Source organism: Buteo buteo, chromosome 11 (genome assembly GCF_964188355.1).
Source record: "Buteo buteo chromosome 11, bButBut1.hap1.1, whole genome shotgun sequence".
Taxonomy (NCBI): domain Eukaryota; kingdom Metazoa; phylum Chordata; class Aves; order Accipitriformes; family Accipitridae; genus Buteo; species Buteo buteo.
Window position 1 is genome coordinate 12,264,544 of NC_134181.1, and position 26,190 is coordinate 12,290,733.

A 26,190-nucleotide genomic window follows, 5' to 3' on the forward strand; every position below is an offset into this window, starting at 1 on the left:
GCACTTGATATGTATACCAACATAACTTTACAGTTATTTTAATTATAATAAAACAATCTCCTGATCTTAACAATGAAAAGGGTATTCAATAAATAAAACCAGTTTTGACTAAACTAGTGAAATACTCCAACTTTACTGTAGGATAAAATAGTATTAGCCTTTAAGGAAGGAGCTTCCTTAATGGAAGAATACTCAAACACAGGTCAATTTACAAAGGTTAACCTTCCCCTGTTACTACCCACAGATTCAAAAGCAGCAATAACTTGTTCTAGAAGAAGCCATTTAAATCAGAGAAGAAAATCCCATAAATTTCACTTTATTGTTTTGTACAAAACCAAGAAACCTGACTTCTTAGAACTTGGCCCAATAGCAGATATTTATTGGTATTACTAATAATCAATGAAATTTGATTACTAAGTTTGCAGTTCATAACTGTCATCTTGTAGAAAATAACACACAGAGAGAAATTCAAGAACATAAAGGAAATACCATGTGAAACCTGGTAGATATTACCTTTGGGTTCCATTCGATTTCATTATCAATGGGTTTCACTCTACAAACTACAAATTCCACAGCCTGAGGTGGCAGACACTGAAACTCTGCAGGTAAGTGAAGCAGCTGATAGCTCTGAACTTGACTTGTTCTGCCTTCATCTATGTATTTAATTTTGACGTTAAAGAACAAATTTTCCTCCTCTTTTGGGGAAATCTCTAGTACCTGAACCCTTCATACAGTAGGAGGAGAAACACAGAATTATTATTCATATAATCAGTTGTAAGAAGTTGTTTCGTTTTGTTTTGTTTTTTTTTTCTTTAAACAAGAGTAGATTAAAAAAGGTATTTTCATAGCAAAATATCGATCTGTGTGTGTGCATGTGGGTACTCATTCTGTTTTCCATTTGGTAACTTAAAGAGAGTAAGCGATAGCTTTTTAAAGAATGATTGGAAAAGCAGGGATTTTTTTGCTGCTTTTGGGGGTGGGTTGACTTTTTAAATTAAACAGTGAAAGTTTTAAATTACTTTGCATTAAAAAGTGCACATGAATAATATAAAAACCCCAATATTTTTACCTGTGAAAAAGTGTTTTCTCACATAATCCATAAAACGCCAGCTTCTCCACGTTTTTAACAGAAATTTTATTGCTAGGTTTCTTAAAATACTCATTAATTTCTTCAGCAAGAATTGTATACTGGTCCTTTTGTTTATCGACTATTCGACCAAAGTAGTTTGTTGCATTTACAATGTGGAGAGGCAGTATCTGAAAGCATAAAGTACATTAGAAAAAAGGAGGACCAGATGATTTCTTAAATTAATGAAATATAAGTTTTCAAATTCAAGATCACCTCCCTCTTTCCAGCCCAAAGAGGTAACAGATTCTGCTGCTTACACACATTTCAGAAGATTACGAGTTATTATATTGTTCATAACCTTATGAATAATACTAACCGCCCACTGTCCAGTTAACAGTGGACAGAAATTTATAGAGCAAGAACTGTTATGTCTCAGTTGGTGGTATTCCACTGAAATGAACAAACAGTGAACTATACTATTACCTGCCAAGCCACTAACCACTAAGACATTTCACACCATTCGTGTTCTCCGACTTACAGCAAATTTTAGAAGAACTAACTGGGGAAACACGAGGCCTTCACTCTTTATGCACTCAAATTACTTAAATGAAAAACTATGAATATACTACTGTCAACACCAATGCATAAAGTACTGGGTCCGTTCCATCCAAAGGGTCATGCCAGGCAGAAATACTAAGATACAGCTGCGTGTATGAGGCCAGACGTGGTACTAAGAGTACCAGAAAGGTAATTTCCACTTAAAAAAAATCCTAAAAAAGCACAATACAACTTGAGGTACTTAAAGGAAGGAAACATTAGACTGGGTTCCAAACAAAAAACAGAAAGTGAATACTTAAAGTGGTAACTGATTTGTAGGACAGACACCCAAGCTCTGCAGTCAGCAGAAGTAGATGAGGAAATCTAAGAGGCCACAACTGCTGTCTTGAGTGCACCCCAGGTAACTGCAAGTTTCTAACAAGAATGTCATGAAATCTATCCACTAAATCCAGCAAATCCATCCAGCACCAAAACCAGATACATGTAAGGTTGTCAAAAGGTTTGAACTCATACCTACCAACAAAAGCTTATTTATTAGGCAGAAATGGAGTAACACCAAAGAATCCACCCAGTTCTCCTTATTTTCTATTCTGACAACCTATGACTTTTGGGAATGGATAACACCCATTAACTGCATGACCTGAAGGCACCTGAATTCTACAAAAGACAGGACAGGAAGAAGGCAGAAGCAGCTCATCCGAATGTAAGGCATCCAGCGCTTCTTAGACCTAAGTGCTAACTTTGGAAGGAAGCACCAACATCTAAACACTTGCCCCTAGCAATCATCGTCCAGCAAAGAGACAAGACAGACTGTACAATACTGCTGTACAGGAAGACACTCCAGTAGAGAAGAGACTGAAAAGCCAGCTGAAGAGAGCTGGAGATACAAACTGTTACTGGGACGTGAAGAAACACCATAGCAAAGTCAACCCAATAACCATGAATGTTTCATGATTGTGAAACTATTAAAAAAATCCATTTAGAACAGCATTCTATATCACAGTGGTTTTCAAAAAGCACTGACATCTTAGAGTAGGACATAACTGTTCCATCTAGAAGATAAGGGAAGAGCTGTATCCCATTTTCTGCGGATACTGCAAATGAAAATACTAGTTTCAAACGACAAGGCAAGAACATGCTCATTTTTCAGCAAGTTTGTGTGAACATGTCAGCTAAGAAAAAGTCCTCACTTCCAACAAAACATGCGTCATCTTCCGCTTCAACTTCTCTTCACTCCAAAAGATTAATTTATGTTTCCTCTACAATAAATATAATCAAAGTTTATAGGAACTTTAACCTTTGTTAATTTTGGTATATGGTCTCAATTTATAGAGGGAAGGAATAAACAGAACCTAAGCCCTCTTCCCATGGAACAGGAATCTTCAGTGCAGAATACAATCTCAGGCAAACTCAGAATCACCTGCAAAACAATTTCAGTTCAAGCTAAGGATTAAGGGAAAGATCTGACACACTTATTTATGCAAGGGAGAGAGGAAAAAAGCTAAAAAATAACAAATATCCAAGAGATATAGTATGCATACTTCAGTAATATTTATGTAATACAAAAAATAAGTAATATGCTAAGTAGCTATTTAAGACCTGTCTTATTGTTACCCAAACCCAAGGTAAATAATAACAACTTACTGTCACACATCCAGGCGTTTGTATAATTTTATCTGGTATATTCTGGCACACATCTATTTGTAGATTAATTTGATGACGATCTGGACACACTGTTCTACTCCTACACATTAAGAAAACAGTTTTAGAAGACAGCTCTTTGTTTTCAGTTGAAAACTATTTTGATGTGACTTAAAACAGCTTTAACCACTAAAATTTTATCAGCCCTCAATATTCAATCTCGGTCTCAAACAGCACCAATGACTCTGGGGGTTAGACAGAAATGGCCAAAAAGCTCTTGGTGGAAAAGTTTGTACAACAAAACAAAACACACCAGAAAACTTGTTTCAGAGCAAAACAAACACTAACATTGAATTTTTTGTTACTTGCAACAAGTTATCTACACTAGAAGTCATACCTGAGAATACTTTAGCTTTCTCCTTCAAGCACTACTTACAATCCAGTTACACAGAGCTCAGAGAAGTCATCATCTACCTACCCACTCTGGAGGAAAGGAGACGACAGGGGAGAGAGTAAAGCACAAGCCTTGTGCAATTATAGTTAGAATGCTAATCAAAACAATGGCTTAAAGCTCCCTCAAGTACATCTGTGTAGGAGTTAATAAAGAATTATGCTACTATGTCAGACTGCGTATGATTGGTCTCCATAACAATGTTAATATTTGTGTTTTCATAAAAGTACCTAAGAAGAGTGAAACAGATGCAACATTGACCAAAAAAAACCAAAACCAAAAAACCATGATCAAAACCTGGTTTGAATAAAAGTATCCAACAGGAAAATTCATTAAGGGTAGAAGCAGTCATCATTCAGGGCATATAATGCCTTCCTGTGTTAGTACAGGTGTCAAGAAAACTTGGTATTTCCTTACTTGCAAGTCCCAAACGTTTTAAGATAGGCACACAGTGGCCTTGAAAATTTCTTATCTTCCTCAGCTTCTAGCATCTTGGCCATAAAATCATGCAGTTCTGGTGGAATTTCAGCTTCTGCATGCTGCAAATAGTGCAGGATCCCAAGTGCATGACATGTATTGTTGTTTTCTGTTAGGAGAATGACTGACCTTGCCTTTGTATATTGCTGATCTACAGAAGAATCCTAAAGAAAAAAAAAATTTTTTTTAAAGCTTTTATGTATCCACCACTTAATAACCAAATGTAGTATTAACCTGTTAAAGATTTACTCAAACCTTTATCACATTACAGAAGTTGTCAGACATGCTGTGTAGACGTTGACCAAAGATTCTTGGAGAAGGAAAACTGAAGTGTATCACGCAAGTTGCATCTGTAATTCTCAAAGACTGCATGCAGTCATCTGTTAAAACTAAGCACATGTTTTATACACACGTAAGATAACTGTAATACTTCAAGCACGTGAAGTATTACATCACATTAGCAATGGCTGTTTCCTTCTCCCCATCCATTAACTTAAGAATGAAGAAAAAGGTCTTTTCCCAATACACTTACATAAGACATTGTATTTCTTCAGTCAATATGCTTCATAAGTGTATGGTAGAAACAGCATTTCACGTTAGTCTCTAATTGTCTAGCATAATTCTATATCTCATATCAGCATCATGGAATAAAAAGAATTGCCCACAGCCAAGTGCTTCACAACAGTAAGACAGAAACCACTTCAAGTAATGCAGGAATGCTAACACCTTTGTATTAACCTACAAAGCAGAAGTACTTAAGTCAATCTTCTTGCTTTTGACATACAAAATGGAAAAAATTAAGTTTGAAACTGGGTACGACTCTTTGCTACTGCAAATAACTTGAAAAATAAAATTCTACCAGAATGTAAGGGAAATTATTACAATAAGTCTTTGGAGTTTCTAAATTATTTCAAACTGAAAAGATCTTCTGTAGTAGGAGAGAATTGTGAAATTACGGAAATTCTCTGAAAGTACTAGCAGTTCTTTTAACTAATGCATCAAAAAAATGCCAAACCTCCTTTATGTTCCCTCTAATAAGTAAGGTTTTTCCTCGCAGCAGTTAACCCTGGGACCCATGAACAACAACAACAAAAGACTAGCTGTAGCACTAATAAGTAAAGGGATAACCAGAAAGAATTCATAAGGAACTGACCCTGTGGAAGTGATGACATAACCTAGTGTAAGTATTTAGTGTAGAACATGAGTCACCAAGAAGACATAATCACAAGCAGACAAAGAGAAAATACTCACCTAAGACAACATGAGTGCCAGAACTATACTTTTTTGTCCATTGCTGTATGATATACTTGAGACTACACTCACTCTTTTCATGTATTTTCAAGGAAAATATTGAATTGCTCTTCAGTACCTGCATGACAAAGTTATATGTTCTTCCAATACAGCAACAACTGCTCTAATAAGATATACTATTTAATAGAGTTTATTAGTATCTACCATATCTTAGCTACTGTCAAAGGAGCCAAGGGAAGGAGTTAATGAAATTTAGGTTGCTTATATATATTAAGAAAAAAAAGATGGAGATTATGGAGATTAAGCTTATTAATTTCCCATATAAAAAGAAAGCTAATAAAGCTCAGGCTCCTATGAATTAATACATTAAACCAACGTTTAAGAAAGTACACATTCCACTTGAAGCTTTTCCCCATGATTAAGGTGTCCCCTCTATTTCAAGTGGATTCTAAAAACAAGCAGGCTCACATTTCAGTCTCTCAGAAAAAGCACTAAAACCCCCTCACTGATCTACCCATACTTAACTTGCATGAATGTAGTATTCTCAAAAGGCTTTATGTATTTGTCAGATTCAATGTTCACAGATTAATCACTACAAAACCCTTGGTTATTTGGTAAACTGGCACATCTAATGAAATAAGTTAACACTTAAAAATATTTTTGTAGACCATTTAAGATATTTGAAGTTGGTGTACACAAGGATTACTATTAACACCCTCAATACTTCTTTATCATCAATACTCTTTAACTGGTGGTGGGATTGGTTGTGATATGCTTGAAGAAATTAACCCTCAAATATTAAAGGAAAACATGTTAGAAAGTCACGAGACAAAAACAGATTTGCTTCCATTAACAATCATCAAAAGATTAAACATTCCAGATACACTAACATTTACATAAGAAGAATACTTTAAACATCACAGGATCTATTCCAGCTTCTGGAAGGGAATACATTCCTACATTTCAAGACTGACATATTTCTTCCTATGACATCTGAACAATCCAGCCACATATCCTCTTGCTATCCCATCCTTGAAGCTATTGCTGAAGGTTTTAATTCCAATATCCTCACAGCTTGCTTCCTTTAGCAGCATCATCCCCATCACCCTATCCAAGGTTAACAGAACTGCTTCCCAGTCAAATCAGATTGTACTCCTCTTACTTCACACTGTTGGAGGACCAGCAAAGAGACAATGAAAATACAGTTGAGATTTCTCTATTGCTGTGTTGCTACACATATTCATTGCTATAATATCTGAAGAAAGAACTACTGCAGGAAAACTCCTCCTTAGTCTCTACCTCTGAAATGCTGAGTATACAATTCCACAAAAAACATGGGAAACAGGAGCACATTCTATTGCAGGTAACTTTGAAGCAGCTTTATGCCAGTTTTTAAGAAAATACATATTAAGCATGCTATCATCGCTCCATGTCTTATGACTTGAAGCCTAACTAAATTCTAACAGACTTTCACAGGACGACAGAAAATGTTTCTTTCACATCAGAGAAATGACCTTTTACAATTTCAACTAGTCCAGAGTAGAAAGCAACAGAATAGAACTTCTTAACACGGTGGCTTAAGTTTTCTCCCCCCCATACCACTCCTGGAAACTGTAAAAAATAATATAAAAAAAAACCTGACAGAACTTTTGCTGGAAAAAAGTGAGTTTGATTCAACTCAAAGTTCCAATCTGACACACAGAACATACTTAAGAATTTAGTAATGAATGCATTCCATGCCAGACATTCCTGTCACTTAGGCTTATCTTCTAGTTGGCAGAAGGGCAGGATTAGGGCTATTTTTAGCAGAAATAATTAACTTCCAAATTCATGCTTCTCCTTTACTCTCAGAAGCCAAGATATTTCATTTTGTTATAATTTAACAATTAAAAAAGCACTTATCTATGTAAATTTAAATACTTTCTTACCTTATGAATAATTTCTACTTCATTTACTGAATTAGTGAATACCAGCACCTTCTGAAGATTATTATGGGTAAAATCCAGTATTTTAAGTAACACAGCAGTTCTCTCACTGTTCATGCAAGGCTGCACGACCTAGAAGTAGATACAAAAGAGGGCTGATAATTCACGTAATCTATACACATTTCACTATTGTCATGTTTTAACCCCAGCCAGCAACTAAGCCCCACGCAGCTCCTCATCTACTGCCCCCACCCTGCCATGGGATGAGGGAGAGAATCAGGAAAAAAAAGTAAAACTCATGGGTTGAGATAAAAACAGTTTAATAGGACAAAAAAGGAAGGGAAAATAAAATAATAATAGAATATATAAAACAAGTGATGCACAATACAATTGTTCACCACCCACTGACTGATGCCTAGCCAATCCCCGAGCCATGGTACCCCCTCCCCCCCCAACCCCCCCCAGTTTATATACTGGGCATGACATAACATGATATGGAATACCCCTTTGGCTCATTCGGGTCAGCTGTCCTGGCTGTGTCCCCTCCCAGCTTCTTGTGCACTCCCAGCCTCCACTGGACAATATGAAAAGCTGAAAAGTCCTTGACTTAATATAAACACTGCTTAGCAACAACTAAAACATCAGCATGTTACCAAAATTTTTCTCATCCAAAATCCCAAACACAGCACTATACCAGCTGCTAAGAAGAAAATTAACTTTATTCCAGCTGAAACCAGGACAACTATAAAATTCTTCTTTTAGTAAGCACTAAGCATTGCTATATAATACCAAAAAGAGAATTCAGTAAATGGTGGCTCGAGTAAGTGGTAGGTCTTCTGTTAAACTTACAAAAGATACAACTCGCACAAAAGGTATGCGTTTAGGACAGCTCCCAGAAGCATAATTAAAAATCCATCAAAATCAAAATCCCACATTGAGATTTTTCATTCATTTAACTTTAGGTGATTTATCAATCTTTAAGCTTGGCATTTTCAAGTACCACTAAAAAAGCTTCGCACTCCAAAAGCATACTGCACCACCTGAAATACCCTGAATAACTAAAGCATCAAAACACTGACATGTTCAGTCCTGTCAAACTATTAATTAGACTTCTTACAGAAAATGGTGTTTTTTCAGTTTCATGCCATGCTCAGAATGTCCGGTATTAGAGACTTCCCAACATTCTCAATCCCCAAGTTGTTACAGTTTGAGACACAAAAGAATTAATTCATATGTACAACATTTTGTATTGTTTTTAAGGGCTACACTACATTGACTGGAAATTAAATGAGAAGACACCTAAGAACACACAGTAACTTTCTGGAAATTTTGGGCCAAATTAAGTTCTGTATTGTGTGGTACACAGCAGTAAAACAAGTATTTTACTAGCTCTGTCTTGGGACAACTTACCTTGTAGTTCTGCCATTCACAATTAACAGTTGCAAAAACATTCTTATAAAATTCTGGTCACAAACTGTACCATTTGCAAATACTTCACATAATTCAGATTCATTTGTACTAACAATGAAATACTTGAGGGAATATGTTCACCTCAGTCCTACAAAGCAAGGTAAAAGACCTTCAGCTTGTTCAGTGATTAACTTGTACAGGTCTTCTATGAGTCACCTCAGTTCATACATGGGAGGTGCACCTGGACAGTCTGAGTTGCCCACTTAAAATAAACAATAAGCACCCACATACACTGACCTTGATCAGTACAAACAGCAAAATACCTTAGTAAACAAAGAGTGACATCATACCCAAATTGTTACCTGTTGCACATTTCCATAGATGGAAGCTTCTTCCATAGCTGTTATCACAATGTAAGGATCATTCATGAACTCCTTTATCAGGCGTGGTATATGTTTATTCCAACGAGTTCCAACAGCAATAATCTGATGTGGTGAATACTCCCACTCTTCAGTAATAATGGCTTTCTTGTAACAATCTAATATAGTAAAAACCTATAGAGAAAAAAATTTTTTCTATCCTCTTATCCTATTCCAGTAAGTATGTACAGCAGTGAAAAGTACACTGTTTCAGCACACTGTTTTTTCCAGTGGCAAAACCACCACCACAGCAAACCACAAATTTCAAATCCCCACATGAAGTGTTTGGTTCTTGTACTTTTATCCTATTATTTGAATGACTTCTGAAGCAAGAAGAAAGAGACAGGACAGCATGAAGGAATGGCACGTGCAGGCACACAGGATCATTAACACAGGATTCTGCCCAGAGAAGATGGAAATCTCAGGAAAAGGATCTGTTCAAATCTGAAAAATACTGAGCCTAGGCAAAAGTAGATCCAAGAGGTCAGAGGCAGTCAGCAAAAACTAGGAGGTAAGCTGAAGATAAGCTCAACCTGCCAATACAGTAATTTGCCAAAAAAACCCAAAAAACAAAAAACAAGGATGTGTGTGCGCACCATGAAATAATTTATTAAAAAATTAAAAATTACTAAAAATAAATATATTCCTGATGACATCACCTAACATAAGTTACAAGCAGTCCAGCTGTGGAACATCAGGATTTCTGGCAAAGCACTACCATACTAATAAGTATTCCAGGGTTCTGGCACAATTCTGAAAGATCTCTCAACCTGGCACTAAACTTACCCACAACAGCAATGTTTTTAAGAATATAACATTTCTGTAACACAATGCTTTAGAAGAGCTGCGATAATCCAAACATTACCAAATGATCACTCCAATCTGAAAGAGCACCTCTTCTCCTTTCTGTTCAAGACTGACATTTCTGAGAAGCTGAGAAGACCTTACAAAAACAGCAGATACATGCACAAACTACCTTTCCCACAATCTTCCTATGGTATACCTGCACTCCAGCTCAAGTAGTACAGGAACGCAACAGAAAGAACAGCCTAAACAGAAAGAAAAAATGCCCCACTGGATAAGGATGACATTTCCTCTAATTTAAGACTTCAGATTTGCTGCTACAAAGACACATTTAACAGCTTCACATATAGCAAAATTGGCAATCTATCTCCATTAAGATGTTTCTGTAGCTTTTCAGTAAGAAACACAGCCCTTTAGTCTTATCACCAACTTTTAAACAGGTAATAAGTTAATGATTTAAAAAAATCTATGACTGTGAAAAAGGTAAGCTGTTTTTTGCATATTGACGATATAATATGCTGCAATACAAGAAAGTATGTCCTATGAAGCATCAAAGCAGCAACAAAAAAAATAAGAGATTTTCTCAAACTTAAGTCATCATTTTAAAACTGATACAATCCTTGTCAACATGAAACTTAATGCTGTTACTCTTCCAAGATTCTGAGTTGGAATCAGCTTCTCCTTTTGCCTGTACTGTCATTAAGGCCCAAGGAAAGTTTTTATGATTGCTTCCAAGACTATTTGATCATTCACTTCTGCCTTTCATTCTACAGAGACCGAGGAACCTACCAATAAAGATAGCTCTTGAACTGAAGTTGTTCAAACAGCACTGATAAGAGGGAAAAGGAAGTTCCTTACAGTCAGGTGATGCAAATCTTAAAAGTAGATTAAAGATCCCTACACTGAAACTACTGCTACCAAGTTAAAAAAAAAAACCAAAACCACAAGTCCTTGGGAATCCTTCCACTGCAAAGGAAGACAGCATAATGGAGCAGTAGCATAGAACAGGACAAGACACAGCTCTCCCCACTTTTCCAGTGTTTCATTCTGCCAGAAGTATACAAACGAGATTTTTTTAATTCCATTTTCTCCTCAACTCTACCACAGAGGTTCAAGAAGGTTGGTTTTTTTCCATTATGTGCCCCACTGTTTAAGACACATGCACAACTGGAAAGCACTTTACCAACTGAATGTATAAGCCATTTACCTGTTCAATAGCATCAGAGAACAGTACCTCAATCTCATCAAGAACAAGATGGCAAAGTCTACAAAATAATAAACTGTGATGTTCAAACAGTCTCAGGAGACTATACGGTGTAGTCACGATGACTTCGCCTAAAAGTAGGAAGAAAAGACTGTTAACATTGGCTTACAACTTGAAAGAATATTAGTAAGACACCATAGGAAATGGTAGCTTTATTAAAAAGGCCACATATGCATTTCAGATACATCATCTTGAAGTTGGGGGGGGGGCTTGTTGGTTTTGGGCTTTTTTTTTTTTTTTTTTTTTTAATAGAGAGCACTGAACTCTTTTCTGACTTCTGGTCAACAGTCATTTTTAGTTTGCTTACATTTTTCTACCCCTGCATGTCTTCAAGACTTGAGTGGGTAAAACTCAGTTTTTGAAGAATTGAAAGATCTGCACGTTAACAAGTCCACAAAGCAGGATGCCATTTCATTTTCCAATAAGGTAATGGAAGTAGAGATAAGAACTTCAGAACCAGACAGACACACAGTAAATATTTAAATACATGCAAGAGCAGCCTTTAGCAAAGCTCAGTTTTAAAAAATGGAATAAAGCACATATCCTGGCTTAGATATCTGCACATATATATATACACACACATATATGCGTGTATATATATATATAAGCAAAACCACAACAATCTTAATCTGTGCAAATTTACCAACAGGTCTACTAATAAAAGATCTGAATTCATCCACCAGGCTCTTAAATTTGAATGATGGATGTAAGAATGCAAACTGCTGAAACTGAAAGTTTTACACAATCCTTCATAGTTTTATCTATATTTCTTGTTTCCCTGGCAAGAAGAGCCACTTTTAAAAATGCAGTTATGAATCAAGGCTTAACAAAAAGACCAAACAACACAAGTAAAACTAAGTGTTTTAAGTAAATACACTTAAGTAGGGCAAGTCTCCCAACAGCTCTGTTACTACTTCTATACTTCCTCTTCTCTACAGAGTATCCTCTGCGTACTACTGAAGTTATATGCAGAAATTACTATTTATTGCAATAAGCAAGTTGGATACTACCACTTAAAAAACAAACTTCAAACTTATATTTAAGTTGGATGTTTATGCAACTTCGTCTGCAGAGAACTATTACCTCCTTTTTAATTCTTCACTTTTCCAGTATTCTTTTTAAATTAAGAGTAGAGAAGAATCAGGTTAAGTGTATATAAACAGTAAAGCAGCATCAGACAGTCACCCAAATATTTGTCAATTGTAAAAAATAAAATCCATGTACTTGAAATACTTGTGTATTTGTTAAAAACATTTTTTAAGAACATACACATATGCCTTACTGTGGTGGGCTGACCATAGCCAGCAACTAAAGGCACAGATGCTTACTCACTGCCCCCAACCCCAGTGGGACAGAGGAGAGAATAAAACTGCCAAAGTGAGAAAACTCATGGGTCGAGATAAAGACAGCATAATAAGCGAAGGAGGGAGTTGGGGGGAAGCGTGCAAAGGCAACCATTGACAATATCCCAGAAGCAGACAGATGCCCAGCCACTCATTAGATCACTCCCACCCCTCAAGCTTTTATTGCTGAGCATGACATTATACAGTATCGCATATCACTTTGGTCAGTTTGGGTTAGCTGTGCAGGCTGCATCCCCTCCCAGCTTCTTGCCCAACCCTGGCTTACTCACTGGGTGGCAGACTGGGAGGAACAGAATTCTTGATGCTGTGCAAGCATTGCTCAGCAAGAGCCAAAATACTGGTGTGTTATCCACACTGTTCCAGTTAAAAATCCAAACCACACCACCATACAGACTAGGAAGAGAATTAACTCCATCCCTGACAGACCCAGTACCTCTGTCCAGCAATGGATGCTCATGTATCAAAAAAGGCTATCATAAAATCTGGTTTTAAATCAAGGAAGTCCACCATTAATTCTAATTCAGCCCAATGTTCAGCAAATCCCTACCACTAATTTGGCTCAAAAATAATTGTTATGAAGCTTACAAAAAAGATGCTGAACATATACATATTCAAACAGCTTTAATACCATTTACCGTTAAATAGCACTGCTGAAGCTTCATGTGTTACTACAGAGTTATAACATTAAAGAAATATAATTATCATTTTATAGAACAAAAAACGTAAGTATAAATTGCTTTCGTGATTTCCTGCAATTAAGGCAGCCCAGTTTCCAAGCATAACTAAAAAAGATAGAAAGTATTCTTACATCCTCGTATTTTCACACTTCTAGCTTCTTCTTTGTTCTGCCCCAGTATTATCAGCATCGGATGAAGCTGTCTGGAACATCTCTCATATGTTTTCAGTAGGTCAAAAACAAGATGTGCCTTCTTCCACCCAGGACATAAAATAAGTGCTAGAGGCTACATACATATGTACAAAATTTTACACCACAGTATTAGACAAGAGTTCAGAATCTTATGAATTGTACTACTTCAGCATTTAGGGCAAAACCAAAATCTGCAACACAAGCCTTTAAGTACTTCAAAACTGAAGCTTTAAATACTATATCACCTCCTAAATGCAGATGTTAAAGACCCAAGGAACCATACACCAGGTTAACTGGAGACAAAAAGAATGCATGCAGCAACATACAGTAAAATGTCCAAAAATTTAACAGAAGGAGCACCTTGTCTTACTTGGGGTTGTACTAGGCAATTTCCAGAGGCCCCTTACAACCTCAATAATTCTATGTTTCTGTGATCTAATACAAGTTAGAAAATTAATTACGATATTTAAAACAGCTAATACAAATTTTAATTTAATGACTACATACTATCCCCTTAAAAACAAAGCTTCATTATCATAGTGATACGACATTAACCACTTGTTAGATATTACTTTATAAATAAGTTTTAGACTCCCACATTCATGCAGTCCAACTCTGTAAGCCTCTAAGCAGAAGGCTTATATAAACTGGCAAGCATCATGATGATACACTAAGATCCCTTTAAACATATACATTCTAAACACCCGCTACCTTTTGGATCATTACTCTACATCTGCACTTTAGAACAGAAAAGGTGCTACTACTCTAATATATACATACTCCATTCCTGTTTGGCAAGGCTTTGTAGCAACTTCCTGACTGCAAAAATGTAAGGACTGGTGGAATATATAAGAAAGGATCATTTCCCTGATACGATATGGCAACTACATCACATCCTCGAGCTACTGCAGGCCAACAGTAAGATTCTGTGAAGTTAGGGCCTAAAAATTTTTTCCGAGTAAGTTCCTAGAGAAAGAGAAATTAAGAGTTCCACATGAAAACAGTGTACTTGAGCAGTAACAAAACAAGACAAAACATAATACTGAGTAATTTAAAAAGCTTTTGATGTACTACATAATAAATGTCCTTAACATGCAATATGAAAAAAGTTCTGTGCTGAGGAGTTAAAATTATTATATTAAAATTCAAATCCCATGACTTGGGCCAGTGGTTGACATACCAGAATAAACATGTACAATTCTTACAGCATCTCTCTGAAGATTCATTTGTTCAGCCACAGGAACAACCTCCTAGACATTCCCCAATCAAAATCAGGTATTACTATAATGTTTAGTATCTAAAGTTAAGGTATGATACTAGCCTTAAAAAGATATTCAGTGTAATATATTACATAAGCATTACCTTTTTCAGACCATCAAAAAGTGGTGCTGTTTCCAGAATTGACGATGGCTCAATTTTGTTGCTAAGACAGACAAAGTCTCTTTCTTCACTAAGATTTCGAAAACTCTGAAACCACATGACAAATAGATGACAAAGGCAATGCTTAATAAAAGGGGTTTAGCTTACATAGGACTCAAAAGCACTTACTGTACTTAAAAAATGGTATTTTGATGAAAAATAGCCAAAGAAATTGTCAATACATTTTAAATGCGACTCATACATACTAATAAGTTACACAGACCAGTGGTGAGACAAATACTCAGTATTTCTTAAAGAAAGATTTATCAAGATTGTCTTAACACAACCGTCTTAAACCACTCAACAGAATGCACTACATGTTCTGCATATAGCTAGCACTCAGCTATAACAAAATCAAAATACGATTAAAAAATATGACTAGCAAAATTTGCCATGGTGGTTGGCCTTGGCTCACAGCCAAGCACCCATACAGCCACTTGCTCACTCACCCTCCCCTTCCAGAGGGATGGGGGAGAATAACAAGGAGAGTGAGCAAGAAGATTCATGGGTCAAGATAGAGACAGGGTGGTTACTTAACAATTACTGATGCAGGCAAATCAGACTCAACTTTAGGTTAACTTAATTTGTTGCCAAATAATATGTATGAGTACTGATTTGGTTACTGGGAAACGAAAACAAAGAAACAAACATTTACATGCTTCAGAAAAAACACCTTTCCACCCCCATTCCCAGGCTCAACTTCACTCCAAGCTCCTCTCCTCTCCCCTTATAATCAATGCAGGTTACACTTGGTCCCACCACTAAGGCAATAAGCAGCACAAGGCAGGGATTGCAGTCAGAACACAGCCGTTTCTCTGTTGCTCCTTCCCTCTTACTTCTTTCCTCTACTCCAGTGTGCATCCTCCACAGATTGCAGTCCCTTCAGGTACACCTGCTGTGGCATGGAGCACCTCCTGCTCCTCTGACCTTGGCACTGCCTCTGTTTCTCTCTTTTTTTTTTTTTTTCTTTTGTTCTCTCCCCTGCATTTTTAGCCCTTTCTTAAATACGTTTTCACAGAGATACCAGCAACTTGGTTGGCTCAGCTTTGGCCTGCAGTGGGTCTTGTTGCTGATGCACTGGAATCAGCCCCTGACCTCCTTCCACAAAGACAACTCCTGCAGCCCCAACACTACCAGAACTTTCCACATACACACGATACATTCGCACAAGAGAAGTTAAATGAAAGTTAATGCTTGAAATACCTGTTGGTCATCTTCAATTATGTGTGTCTTCAGAGGATCACAATTTAAGAACTGCTGAAGCCTGAGAAACAAATATTACATCCAACATAAATGCAAAAGTAAAACGTAATTTATAAATACCACCAATATTTCTAAAGTGTCATGAAGCAATTCACTCACGAAATATTTCTGATTTATTACCTATGTCAAGGAGGAAAATCCTTGACCATGAAAGAAAAAATAAAAATTTTATTTTGAAAATAAAATCTACTCTTAGCTTTTAAGTATCTTAAAATAATCCCAAGGAAAATTTTTTAACAAAGATAATTGGTAGGTTCCTCGACTTTAGAAGAAAATCAGACTGGACTGGAGGAAAAAGGTTTCTTGAAGTTTCAAAAAATGAAACAATGTATCTTTGCATCAGAAACTGAATAAAAGAAACACTCCTTAGGTTTATTACATATGCATCAACTGACAAGCAGCATAGTAAAAGCATTGCACAAATCAATTTATAGCTGTATTTCATGAAGTTTGAAAACTTTATAAATCACACTAAGAATAAAATAAAGCAACTTAACATGTTTAGCGTGCAGAAAAAATGCTTCCCCATTACATCACTGTTGTCAAGCTATTGTTTAGAAAGAACTGCTGTTTTTATTGTAGTCTGGGTAAATATCAGCAGCTTCAAACTCCCTTCTTCTCCAAAAGCATGTGTATGCATCTTCTCTTACCCTTGGCCCTTCTTACTGCCCAAGAATAGTAACTGGAAACATACTACAGCTCCTAACTATCTCATTACATAACCACTTAACACACTGCACCATACCTGTCTGGGCAAACTGCTCTATTTTCCTTGAAAGGTAAAACTGGAATTGCTTTGACAATCTATCAAGAAAAGATGAACACATTTTTAGCACAAAAGTACTGTTCAAGAGCAACATTTTAGAAAAATTATTTCTTTATTGTATTCAGTTGAAGCTGGTTTTCTTACCTAACTCTAGGATTCTCCAAATATTTTGGAGAATTTTTGTATAAACAAGTTTGTCTGAATAAGGCAACAACTTTGATGAAATAAACTTCGGAAAAACTGTCTAACTTAACAAAGAAAACGCCATTCTGTAACAAGAATCAAGCATGCAACAAGGAACATCAGCCACACAAGAAAAATTAGTTCATGGTCACATCTCAAGCTACAGTCATAATTGCGGACCTGAGCCAATATGAACACATGCTGATTATTTCTGAAACATTTTCATTTTTTTGAAACAAAATTAAGAAAAATCATGGAAAGTCTGCACACCACAGACAGGAGGAAAACCAAACACAGGTTACCCAGCCGCACGCTTACAAAGACAACACACACAAACTTAAATTGAACAACACTGCAAAATCCTCAAGGGAGTAACTAGGAGCAGATACTGGATCCAGAGTTACCCCAAAGATGTCTGGTTGTGAACAGGGGATTTTCTAGCATTCATCATTAGTCACCAGCAATCAGCAGGCATGACTGGGTCAAAGACTTGCATCACTCAAGTGGCTAGTAAAGGTAATTCAGCTGACTGCACAAGAGTATAAACGTAATCCTGCTCTGCTCCAGTAACAATCCACACTGCTACTTTGATGATCATTCTTTCCAAAATATTTTAATAAGGTATTACAGCTGAAGTTCAGAAGTGCTTGCCATGCTTCAATTCTCAGCAGAGCTAAAACCTCCTTTTTTCCTCTGACCTGACAGAAGAAGTAGTTCCATTGCTATCACAGAAGCAAACTTCTCCTTTAAAGCATCTAGCAGAAGAGGACATGGAACAGTATATGGGGTCTTTAGAAGAGCTGATATTGGACATGCTCAGCAGTGATTATTCGCCTATAATCTATCAGTTCATTTTCCTTTCCTCCCATGGACACTCTAATAGCTCCAACTGTGCAATTCAGTACACAACTTAACACTCAAGAATGAGCACTGACCTTTTGAAAATGTTCCAGAAAAGAACAGCAAGCAAAAAAGGAGAAAACAGCAAGAAACCATAATAGACATTTAAAGTATTAGACAACTCAACAAGTAAGAAGATACTCCAATGAATGTTTAGCATGGTACAGCATGAGAACTATTTTGTTTTCAAGGAAACATTAAATCTTACATTTTCATATATTCAAAAAACTGGGTCATGTAGACAGCTATCATCTTCATTAAACTATAGCAAAGGAGTACAAAAGGAGGCACAACTTTTTCAAGGACTGTAGTACGTTTTTTAAAATTTTCTTCAATTTAAAAAAAAAAAAGTACAATTTTTTGGTTTTTTAAACTATATCAAGAATTAGTGCAGTCCCCCAGATCTATGTTACATGGAAGAAGCAGCTAGATGACTACAGTATTCCTAATCTGTCCTATGTATTTCATCTTCGACAAGGTAATACAAAATATAATACTTACAGATGCAGTACTTTCATTTAGATCTGTGCTTGATCTTTCGTATGTCTCTTCAAGAAAGGAACTGGAAACTGCAAGACCTAGAAAGGTAAGTAAAAAATACAGAAACACATTTATGATTATCTGAACACATAAAAATCCAGTACTTTTATTTACACTGGGTTGCAACTGACTTGTTTAGTTGCTTGCATCATTTCCTAATGGCAAAAGCAACCACCAAAAAAAGTTATCTTTAAGTAAAGGTAACTGTGCAGATGAACTGAGTGAACAAGGATGGAGGATGGAAGGTTGCATACTTTTTAAAAGCAAGAGACTTCAATCACTATAAATGAGATCACTCATAGTAAACACTAGTTATAAAGTTACCTCTGTTCAAATAAATCCCTCCAAACTCAAAAAACTGGTAATGCATCATTGATCAATGCCACAAGTAATTTCAATATCTAATGCTATTAAACATATCAACAAATGCCCACGTAACTCACCCTCAGCCTTCCTTTGTCTTATATAGTACAAAAATCTTTACAGAATTCCTGCATCTGATGATTTCATTGGTCTTTGTAAAGTCTGATACATAAGCATCGTTTGTTAGAAGGATACCATTTGATCCAATCATCAGATTCAAACTGAGACAGTAGGTTCACATTTAATATACCCAGTTAAAGACACATGATGCACTGTATGTATGATTGTTTCTGATACACATGGTTCCCACCTGTTTCAAGATTTGTTGGTATCTTCTCCTGAAACAACACTGGCCTGAAAGCATGCGCAGGATTAACAATTTTCATTGGAAGAGACTCAGCATTTAATGATGTTTGGTTCTCCTGATAATCTGCACAAGTCCCTGTATTCTCTTTAGCTTCCTCAAAACGAGCAAAGTTCTTTGAGACAAGATCATCATTAACGCATACCTAGAAAACCAAGATCTTTATTGACCAGTATCAACAAGTAACCACCACCACACACTTGTTTAGAATTTATTTGAAGCTTTAAACAGCAGTAAGACATACACAATATCAGCAAATACATTCTGAAGATTATCATCTCCAGAATAGGAAATTCAGTCATAGTTTCCTGTATGTTCTCTAAACAAATGTTAATTAGTCATCAGTTTCATGCTTCTGCCTAAAATTCTGTACTCAATTAGCTTTTCTATGAGCCCTAAAAATTTTTAAAAAACTGTTAGTAAGCCAAGCTAGTTTATTTCTTTCTCATTTAGCATGCATCAAAAGCTGACAGAAAAAAGTAATGTTAAACCTAAAACTTCTTAAACTCCATTGGCTCAGAGATCAGTGACGCTATTGCCAATTGGGATTCTGAACTGAGAGAAGATATTCAAATTAGTATGTACCTTCAAAGTTATTGTCTCCGGCAAAGACCACAGCTCCAGTGTTAAAAGCCTTGGTAAAACAGTCCAAGTAGAAGCAGTATTCAAATAAATTCATTTGTATCTACCATACAGCTGCTTAAGTAGCTACAGCAGAGATTTAGCTCAAGGTACACATTTTGGCAAGTGGAACTAGTTTGGGTTATTTCCCCCCAAAGGTTTGAGGACTCAGTCTTACGCAAAAGCAAGTGTGAACTTCTATTTATTTTTATAAAACTATGCAACTGCCTTATTGAAACATCTTTAAGTATGATACCACAGAAAGTGCAAAAGTGCACTAAATAATTCACAGTTGTCCATCTGAAGCACTTGCTGGACTTCATTTGCTTGTCAATACCTTCCAAAAAGAGGTTCACAAAGAAAAAAGGGATTTCTGCCTCTTGGAATGCCTCCAGAAATTTACAAGCAACAGAAATATAAAACAAACCCTCTAATAAGTTAATGATTTAGCTTCTACTGTATCTGACAGAAATTACAAAACTCACTTGCAAGAAATACTTTCCAGTCTTAAGCTAATCTCAGTTATCACTTACATAGCAAAGTGCATGAACAGGTTTGTAGATATAAAAGTATCTTACCTTTTCATCTTTTATTGTCACATAAAGAAAAACATCAAACGTGTTACCTTCTACAGCACATAACTTGGCTTTCATTTGGGTAGTTGCTAAATATAGTAATAAACATAAGAATAAGTAAAAATATTAAACTTTATCAAATTATCAATATTTTTAACTTGTACTTTCCAAGATAAACAAAAATAGAAATCACTGTTAGATGTGTAACCTATTTCTTTAGAGAAGCTAGTACAAATATAATAACTTTTAAATGAAACAAGAAAGTAACAAGGCAATACAAACTTAAAGTTACAAAAATGAAGTTGTCCTTAGTTGTTGAAGGAAGATTGAGAGCCAAAACAGATTAATGACCTCTCCATGTTGCAAATATTCTGGTAAAGAAATCGGAATTTAATCACATAGAAGAGTTAGGTTTGATTAAGAAGTAAAATTGTGAAGCATAATGTATAGGACTGTTAAGTTTGAAATGTAGCCATAGAAACTTTAGGAACTGTGTTATGTGTGACTATAGGAACCTTAATATTGTTAAAGTTTGAAATAGCTAACCATAGAAACATCACCAGGAAGTTACTGGTTTTTCTATGTTTTGTTTCAAGAAACTAAGGAAACTGTCATGGACACCAGTTTGCTGCTTGGAAATCCCCTTACCCTTCCCATCTTGATTTGGGTATCTGTCCTGGTTTCAGCTGGGATAGAGTTAACTGTCTTCCTAGTAGCTGATACAGTGCTATGTTTTGAGTTAGGTATGCGAAGAATGTTGATAACACTGATGTTTTCAGTTGTTGCTCAGTAGTGTTTAGACTAAAGCCAAGGATTTTTCAGCTTCTCATGCCCAGCCAGGGCACCTGACCCAAACTGGCCAACAGTGTATTCCATACCATGGGACGTCCCATCTAGTTTAGGAACTGGGAAGGGGGGGGGCAGGGATTCGCCGCTTGGGGACTGGCTGGGTGTCGGTCGGCGGGTGGTGAGCAATTGCCCTGCGCATCATTTGTACATTTCAATCCTTTTATTACTACTGTTGTCATTTTACTACTGTTATCATTATCATTATTAGTTTCTTCTTTTCTGTTCTATTAAACCGTTCTTATCTCAACCCAGGAGTTTTACTTCTTTTCCTGATTTTCTCCCCCATCCCACTGGATGGGGGGGGGAAGTGAGTGAGCAGCTGCGTGGTGTTTAGTTGCTGGCTGGGGTTAAACCACAACAGTATCAAAGATTCCAATCAGTAGAGCTAAGTGTAACTGACCAATGATTGTTTTTAAATAAGAATATTGATAAGGTTATATAATCAAAGGACCAATCATTATAAAGGTTAAATTTAAGAACAAGCATAGTATGCATTTTTATGTAAAGAGCTTATGTAACAATGACCTGACAGAAAAAGTCTATAAAAACTGATAGATTTTGATACTAACTTGGACACGCCTTTGGAGGAGCGAGCGATCCCCCATGTCCCCAGCACTGCAATAAACGAACTGCCTGCTTCTTAACTTCACATTTGTGTTAAGGAGTTTTATTCAGGATTTCGGTAACATCCACACAAACTAGTCTTAGTTCTAAGCTAAAAGCCTTAGTTTATCTTTTAGCCTCTGATAATCTGTAGTACAAATGTATGCTTCCCAAACTTGACATTTACTTCTCTTGAAAGAAGTCACATTTGCACATTTGTGCAGCTTGGTTAGGCTCTTAATTCAAGCAAACATAGCTGATAAAAGCCTGTTAGTAAATTCTGAAGCACTTCTGCATACACTAATGATGTGCTAGCAATTAAAAAAGTAGGTATTACTACTTATGGTACAGTCTGGGAGTTTCTTTGAAATTAAATTCAATGTTATTATTGCTCCCTACTAACCTTCACTTTGCACAGTGACACTCAGATGTGTGTGTGGAAAAAAATAAAAAGGTAAATGGTGAGAAGTGCTGTCCCATGTAGTTTGTGAAATTATCAGCCTGAAGACTCTTTATTGCTTTCCTAAACTCTTCCTCTCCTCCCCAGAGAACTTTTATGTTGAGTTTGTTACACTTGTAAGCAAGCAGGTAGGTAGTTTTTTCAGGTAGAAGCATGTAAGCAAGATTAGAAAATCTCAGTGAAGAGCTGCTTTTCTAGTAAGACCAAAAGCTGTCTCATATCAAAATAGAAGGCTTGATATGAAAGAGACCAGATGACCTACTGAAACACCAAACATGGGAAAGGACAAGACCAGAGTGGAGAAAAAGCAGTTCTAACTTACTAAATAACTACTCGGAGCTCAATCTATTTGTTAACAACTATAAGAAAAATATTCCACTTCTGAGCTGGTGCTTACATTCTTGTCAAAAAACAACTGAAAGGGTAAACTCCTAAGCCAGCTCTTGCCATCTCTGTACAAAACTACAGCTGTGATGGTGACTCAAAGATTTAAGCTAAATACACAGAAAAGCTGTACTGTTCAAAACAAATGTTACCCGAGTGCTACCTTATTTAGCCTGTCCAAGAACCAGATACCACCTAGTAAACTATCAAAATTTACGCAGCATGGAAGCCCACAGTACTCAAGATCCAACTCCACAAATATTTTTGCCTTTGTCAGTCCATACAGAGAACCTTACATAGCTCCTTTCTCTTTAATATATGACATTCTTAAATACAATCAAATATATAAACACAAGCACTACATTTCTCTAACAGTTTAATTTTTCCCCCAAATAAAAGTGCCAATTATCATTTTTTGCAGGATGTTTTATTTACCTTTGAGAAGGTTTTGAAAATACCGAGTAGCAGCACTATCCCATCTTCTGGCTGGTCTAGGAAAATAAACACAACTAGTTATCCCACATTATCAAAAATTAAAATGGTAATTTGGGAAAACACTTCAGATGCATGTAAAGAAGTTATTTCAAGCCATGCCTAATCTTAAGAAGTGCACCAACTAGACACATTAGCAGAATCTTACTACTTAGAATGGAACTTCAGTCTTGATAATACTGTTTCAGCTCATCAATAAAATAAAACTGATCAAAAATTACTGGATATTGCTTTGTCAAGGTATGGTGGGTTACATCTGACATAAAATATGATGGTTAGAAATGAAATGGAATAACAAAAAATAAAACAGGAATCTACTTGCAGAATATATTAACAGGTATCGAGCAATTTTGAACAAGCACTTAAACACTGGAGTGCTGAAGACTGAAAGGTCTGCAGCAGAAAATCATGTTAACCCTTTACCATCTTCTGCAACTTTAAGTAGAAAATGAAAAAAAGAATCAAATGAAGAGCACCATAAACAAAATATTATAATCTACTACTTTTTTGATAATTCACAACGATGGCCTACTCAAGATGTATGCTATTCCTATCCAAACTATAATAATATTTGTTCTGTCAGAATATTGGAAGTCAAATACCAATTTCTTCTTCCAAACAAGAGTATAAAAAAAATAAACTGATTGATCACATGTAGCTTTAAATATTCTTTAATGACACAAACTAAAGCAGCTTTCTTTCTGTGGAGCATTATTCCCCAGTGATCTACTCATGTCTCTCAAGCTGGCAGGATCTCTGACAATAGCATCCTGGAACTCAAGGATAGAAAAGTATTTTTCTTTATTTACTACTAGACCCCAATGAAAACCTTATTCAAGTCTTTCAAAACTGCAGTGAGAAAAAACTGACATGAATATAAGGAAAGCACACAGGAATCCAAAATATACGAAGAAAAAAAGACAGAATGGGGAAAAACAAAGCTACCTATAAACAGCTATAGTACTTTAGTTCAGCAAAAAAAAAAAAAAAAAAAAAAAAAGACGACGTATCAGGAGTAAGAGAAGCACCTGTAAGAAACAGCACACAAGGATAGATTAGTAAAGAAGTTCATGCGCTAGGAATCAAGTGATACAGCTCTGGGATGATAGACTAAGGGCAAGAACTGCCAGAAACTTGTCTAAGCATCTGAAGGTTTTTAAATAAATACCAAAACATTCAAACAGGTGAATAATAAACCCCAAATCATTAAGGAATCAGTTTCATTTAAGAACTGCTCCTCTAAATTGAAACAGTTTTCCAAATCTCATTTCCTATGTTCTTCTTGAAACATAACCTCTTCTAAAAAAAAATTCTGCAATGAACTTCACACTTAAGAAATTTACGAATAGAATATATTTATTAAACTCAACTTACACTATTTTTGCCGTATCTTCACAAAAGTCGATACGCAACGTCACCGGCTTTGTGCGAAACAGTCTACACTTTTTTGCTCTGTATGGGATCCGCATAAATGCTTCCAGTGCAACTCGAATGCTTAAAAACAAAGCAGAAATAATCTCACTTTACAGAGCAGATTTTTTTTCTCCAGAAGTCATTGGTCTCATACACATCCTTCCATTACCCTATAGCTGACAACACAGTTCTTCCAAAGGTTCAGCTCCACTGTGGAACACCCTGAAACCATTGTTTTATTCTTCTCTCCCAGCGAGTTTGCTACCAGGAGCAATTAGTGAACAGTTTCACTCCAGATATGAATACACTTCTTATTTACTCAAAATCTTTCTGATCCTCCACCACTACAGTCTGAAGTCTTTTCATGATTTTAGCCCTCATACTACCACATACACTACCCAGTACTGCATATTCATGTTGCAACTATTACTTCTGTGTGAGAAACCAGGTATGATTAACATCAGCAAGAAGGAAATCTAACAAATACACTAATTTGCATTTTTACTCATTTCCCTAAAAAGAATTTATTCTTTATAAAGCTATCACTAGAGTGTTAATCTCATCCTTTACGCTTGGTTTGGTTGGAGACTTTTAATAACCAGCAAGACACCATATATAGCAAGCTTTTAAGATCCATATACGTATTTGTTCAAATTTTTATTTTACAGTGATAACACAGTAAATCACACATTTACTTCTAGTTGAACGTATTTTAAACTTGGGGCATTGTCAAGTTGTTTTCCAATACATTCAATTTAAAAACATAATTTAACTTAAGATACATTTTAAAATATTTTAAATAAGCTTTCTTAGTTTTGTGGAATACTACAAATAAAACACTTGTTAAAGCTTCTTTTACTCAAAGTTGTATATTTTATAGAAGAAATTAACTTTAAATCTAGCTAAGAACTAGAACAGTTGTATTTTAAAACACATTTTTCTAGATTTTAGAAACAGTAAGTTTCCTAATGGTTTTATTAAAAATTGGGAACCTGTGAAAACTCACCTTTATTGCATCATGCCAAGACAGACTGTCAGCTCTTAGTAAAGTAAACAAACTAGTAAACTGCAGTGGGAAAAACCCCACGTATTTGTGTCTAGATGTCAAAAGGTAGTTCAGCAAGTGAAACCCTGCTTCCATGTACGCTTTGTGAATGATCTTCACTGGTTATAATTTTTAATTTTTTAGTATATAATGACTTAATAAGGGAGGAAAGTATATATAAATAACATTAACTGGCAATCAAACATTTCAGTCATAACAAACTGCCATTACTTCAATTTCAAACCTCTAAAAAGCCAAAACCTACAATAGAAAGCATCTTTAAAAATTCACAAAACAAAGACTGGTTTGCTTGCACACTGGCAAGGGCCTATCATATGGCTAGCAGGTTCTTGTGGACCCAATCCACAGGTCAATTAAAACAAAGCCTTGCCACTATCAATCTAAATAAATATTAATAGTGTTTGTATGCATTAACTAACAAATACATT

At 35.9% G+C, this 26,190-nt stretch overlaps 1 protein-coding gene across 1 annotated transcript in view; it reads right to left on the reverse strand.

Moving 5' to 3' along the window:
• Positions 1-26,190, reverse strand: part of TDRD12 (tudor domain containing 12) — a 38,210-nt gene that overhangs the window by 11,215 nt on the left and 805 nt on the right. The window contains exons 3-21 of the mRNA XM_075040091.1: positions 24,658-24,777; positions 23,227-23,282; positions 20,499-20,584; positions 19,246-19,444; positions 18,534-18,610; positions 16,929-16,987; positions 16,124-16,184; positions 14,864-14,968; positions 14,282-14,467; positions 13,442-13,595; positions 11,213-11,340; positions 9,133-9,336; positions 7,376-7,504; positions 5,448-5,565; positions 4,452-4,585; positions 4,137-4,360; positions 3,272-3,371; positions 1,070-1,257; positions 514-724 (exon numbers count right to left, since the gene is read on the reverse strand). Of these exons, the coding sequence (XP_074896192.1) occupies positions 514-724; positions 1,070-1,257; positions 3,272-3,371; positions 4,137-4,360; positions 4,452-4,585; positions 5,448-5,565; positions 7,376-7,504; positions 9,133-9,336; positions 11,213-11,340; positions 13,442-13,595; positions 14,282-14,467; positions 14,864-14,968; positions 16,124-16,184; positions 16,929-16,987; positions 18,534-18,610; positions 19,246-19,444; positions 20,499-20,584; positions 23,227-23,282; positions 24,658-24,777 (2,539 nt within the window). The remainder of the gene's footprint in view (positions 1-513; positions 725-1,069; positions 1,258-3,271; positions 3,372-4,136; positions 4,361-4,451; positions 4,586-5,447; positions 5,566-7,375; positions 7,505-9,132; positions 9,337-11,212; positions 11,341-13,441; positions 13,596-14,281; positions 14,468-14,863; positions 14,969-16,123; positions 16,185-16,928; positions 16,988-18,533; positions 18,611-19,245; positions 19,445-20,498; positions 20,585-23,226; positions 23,283-24,657; positions 24,778-26,190) is intronic.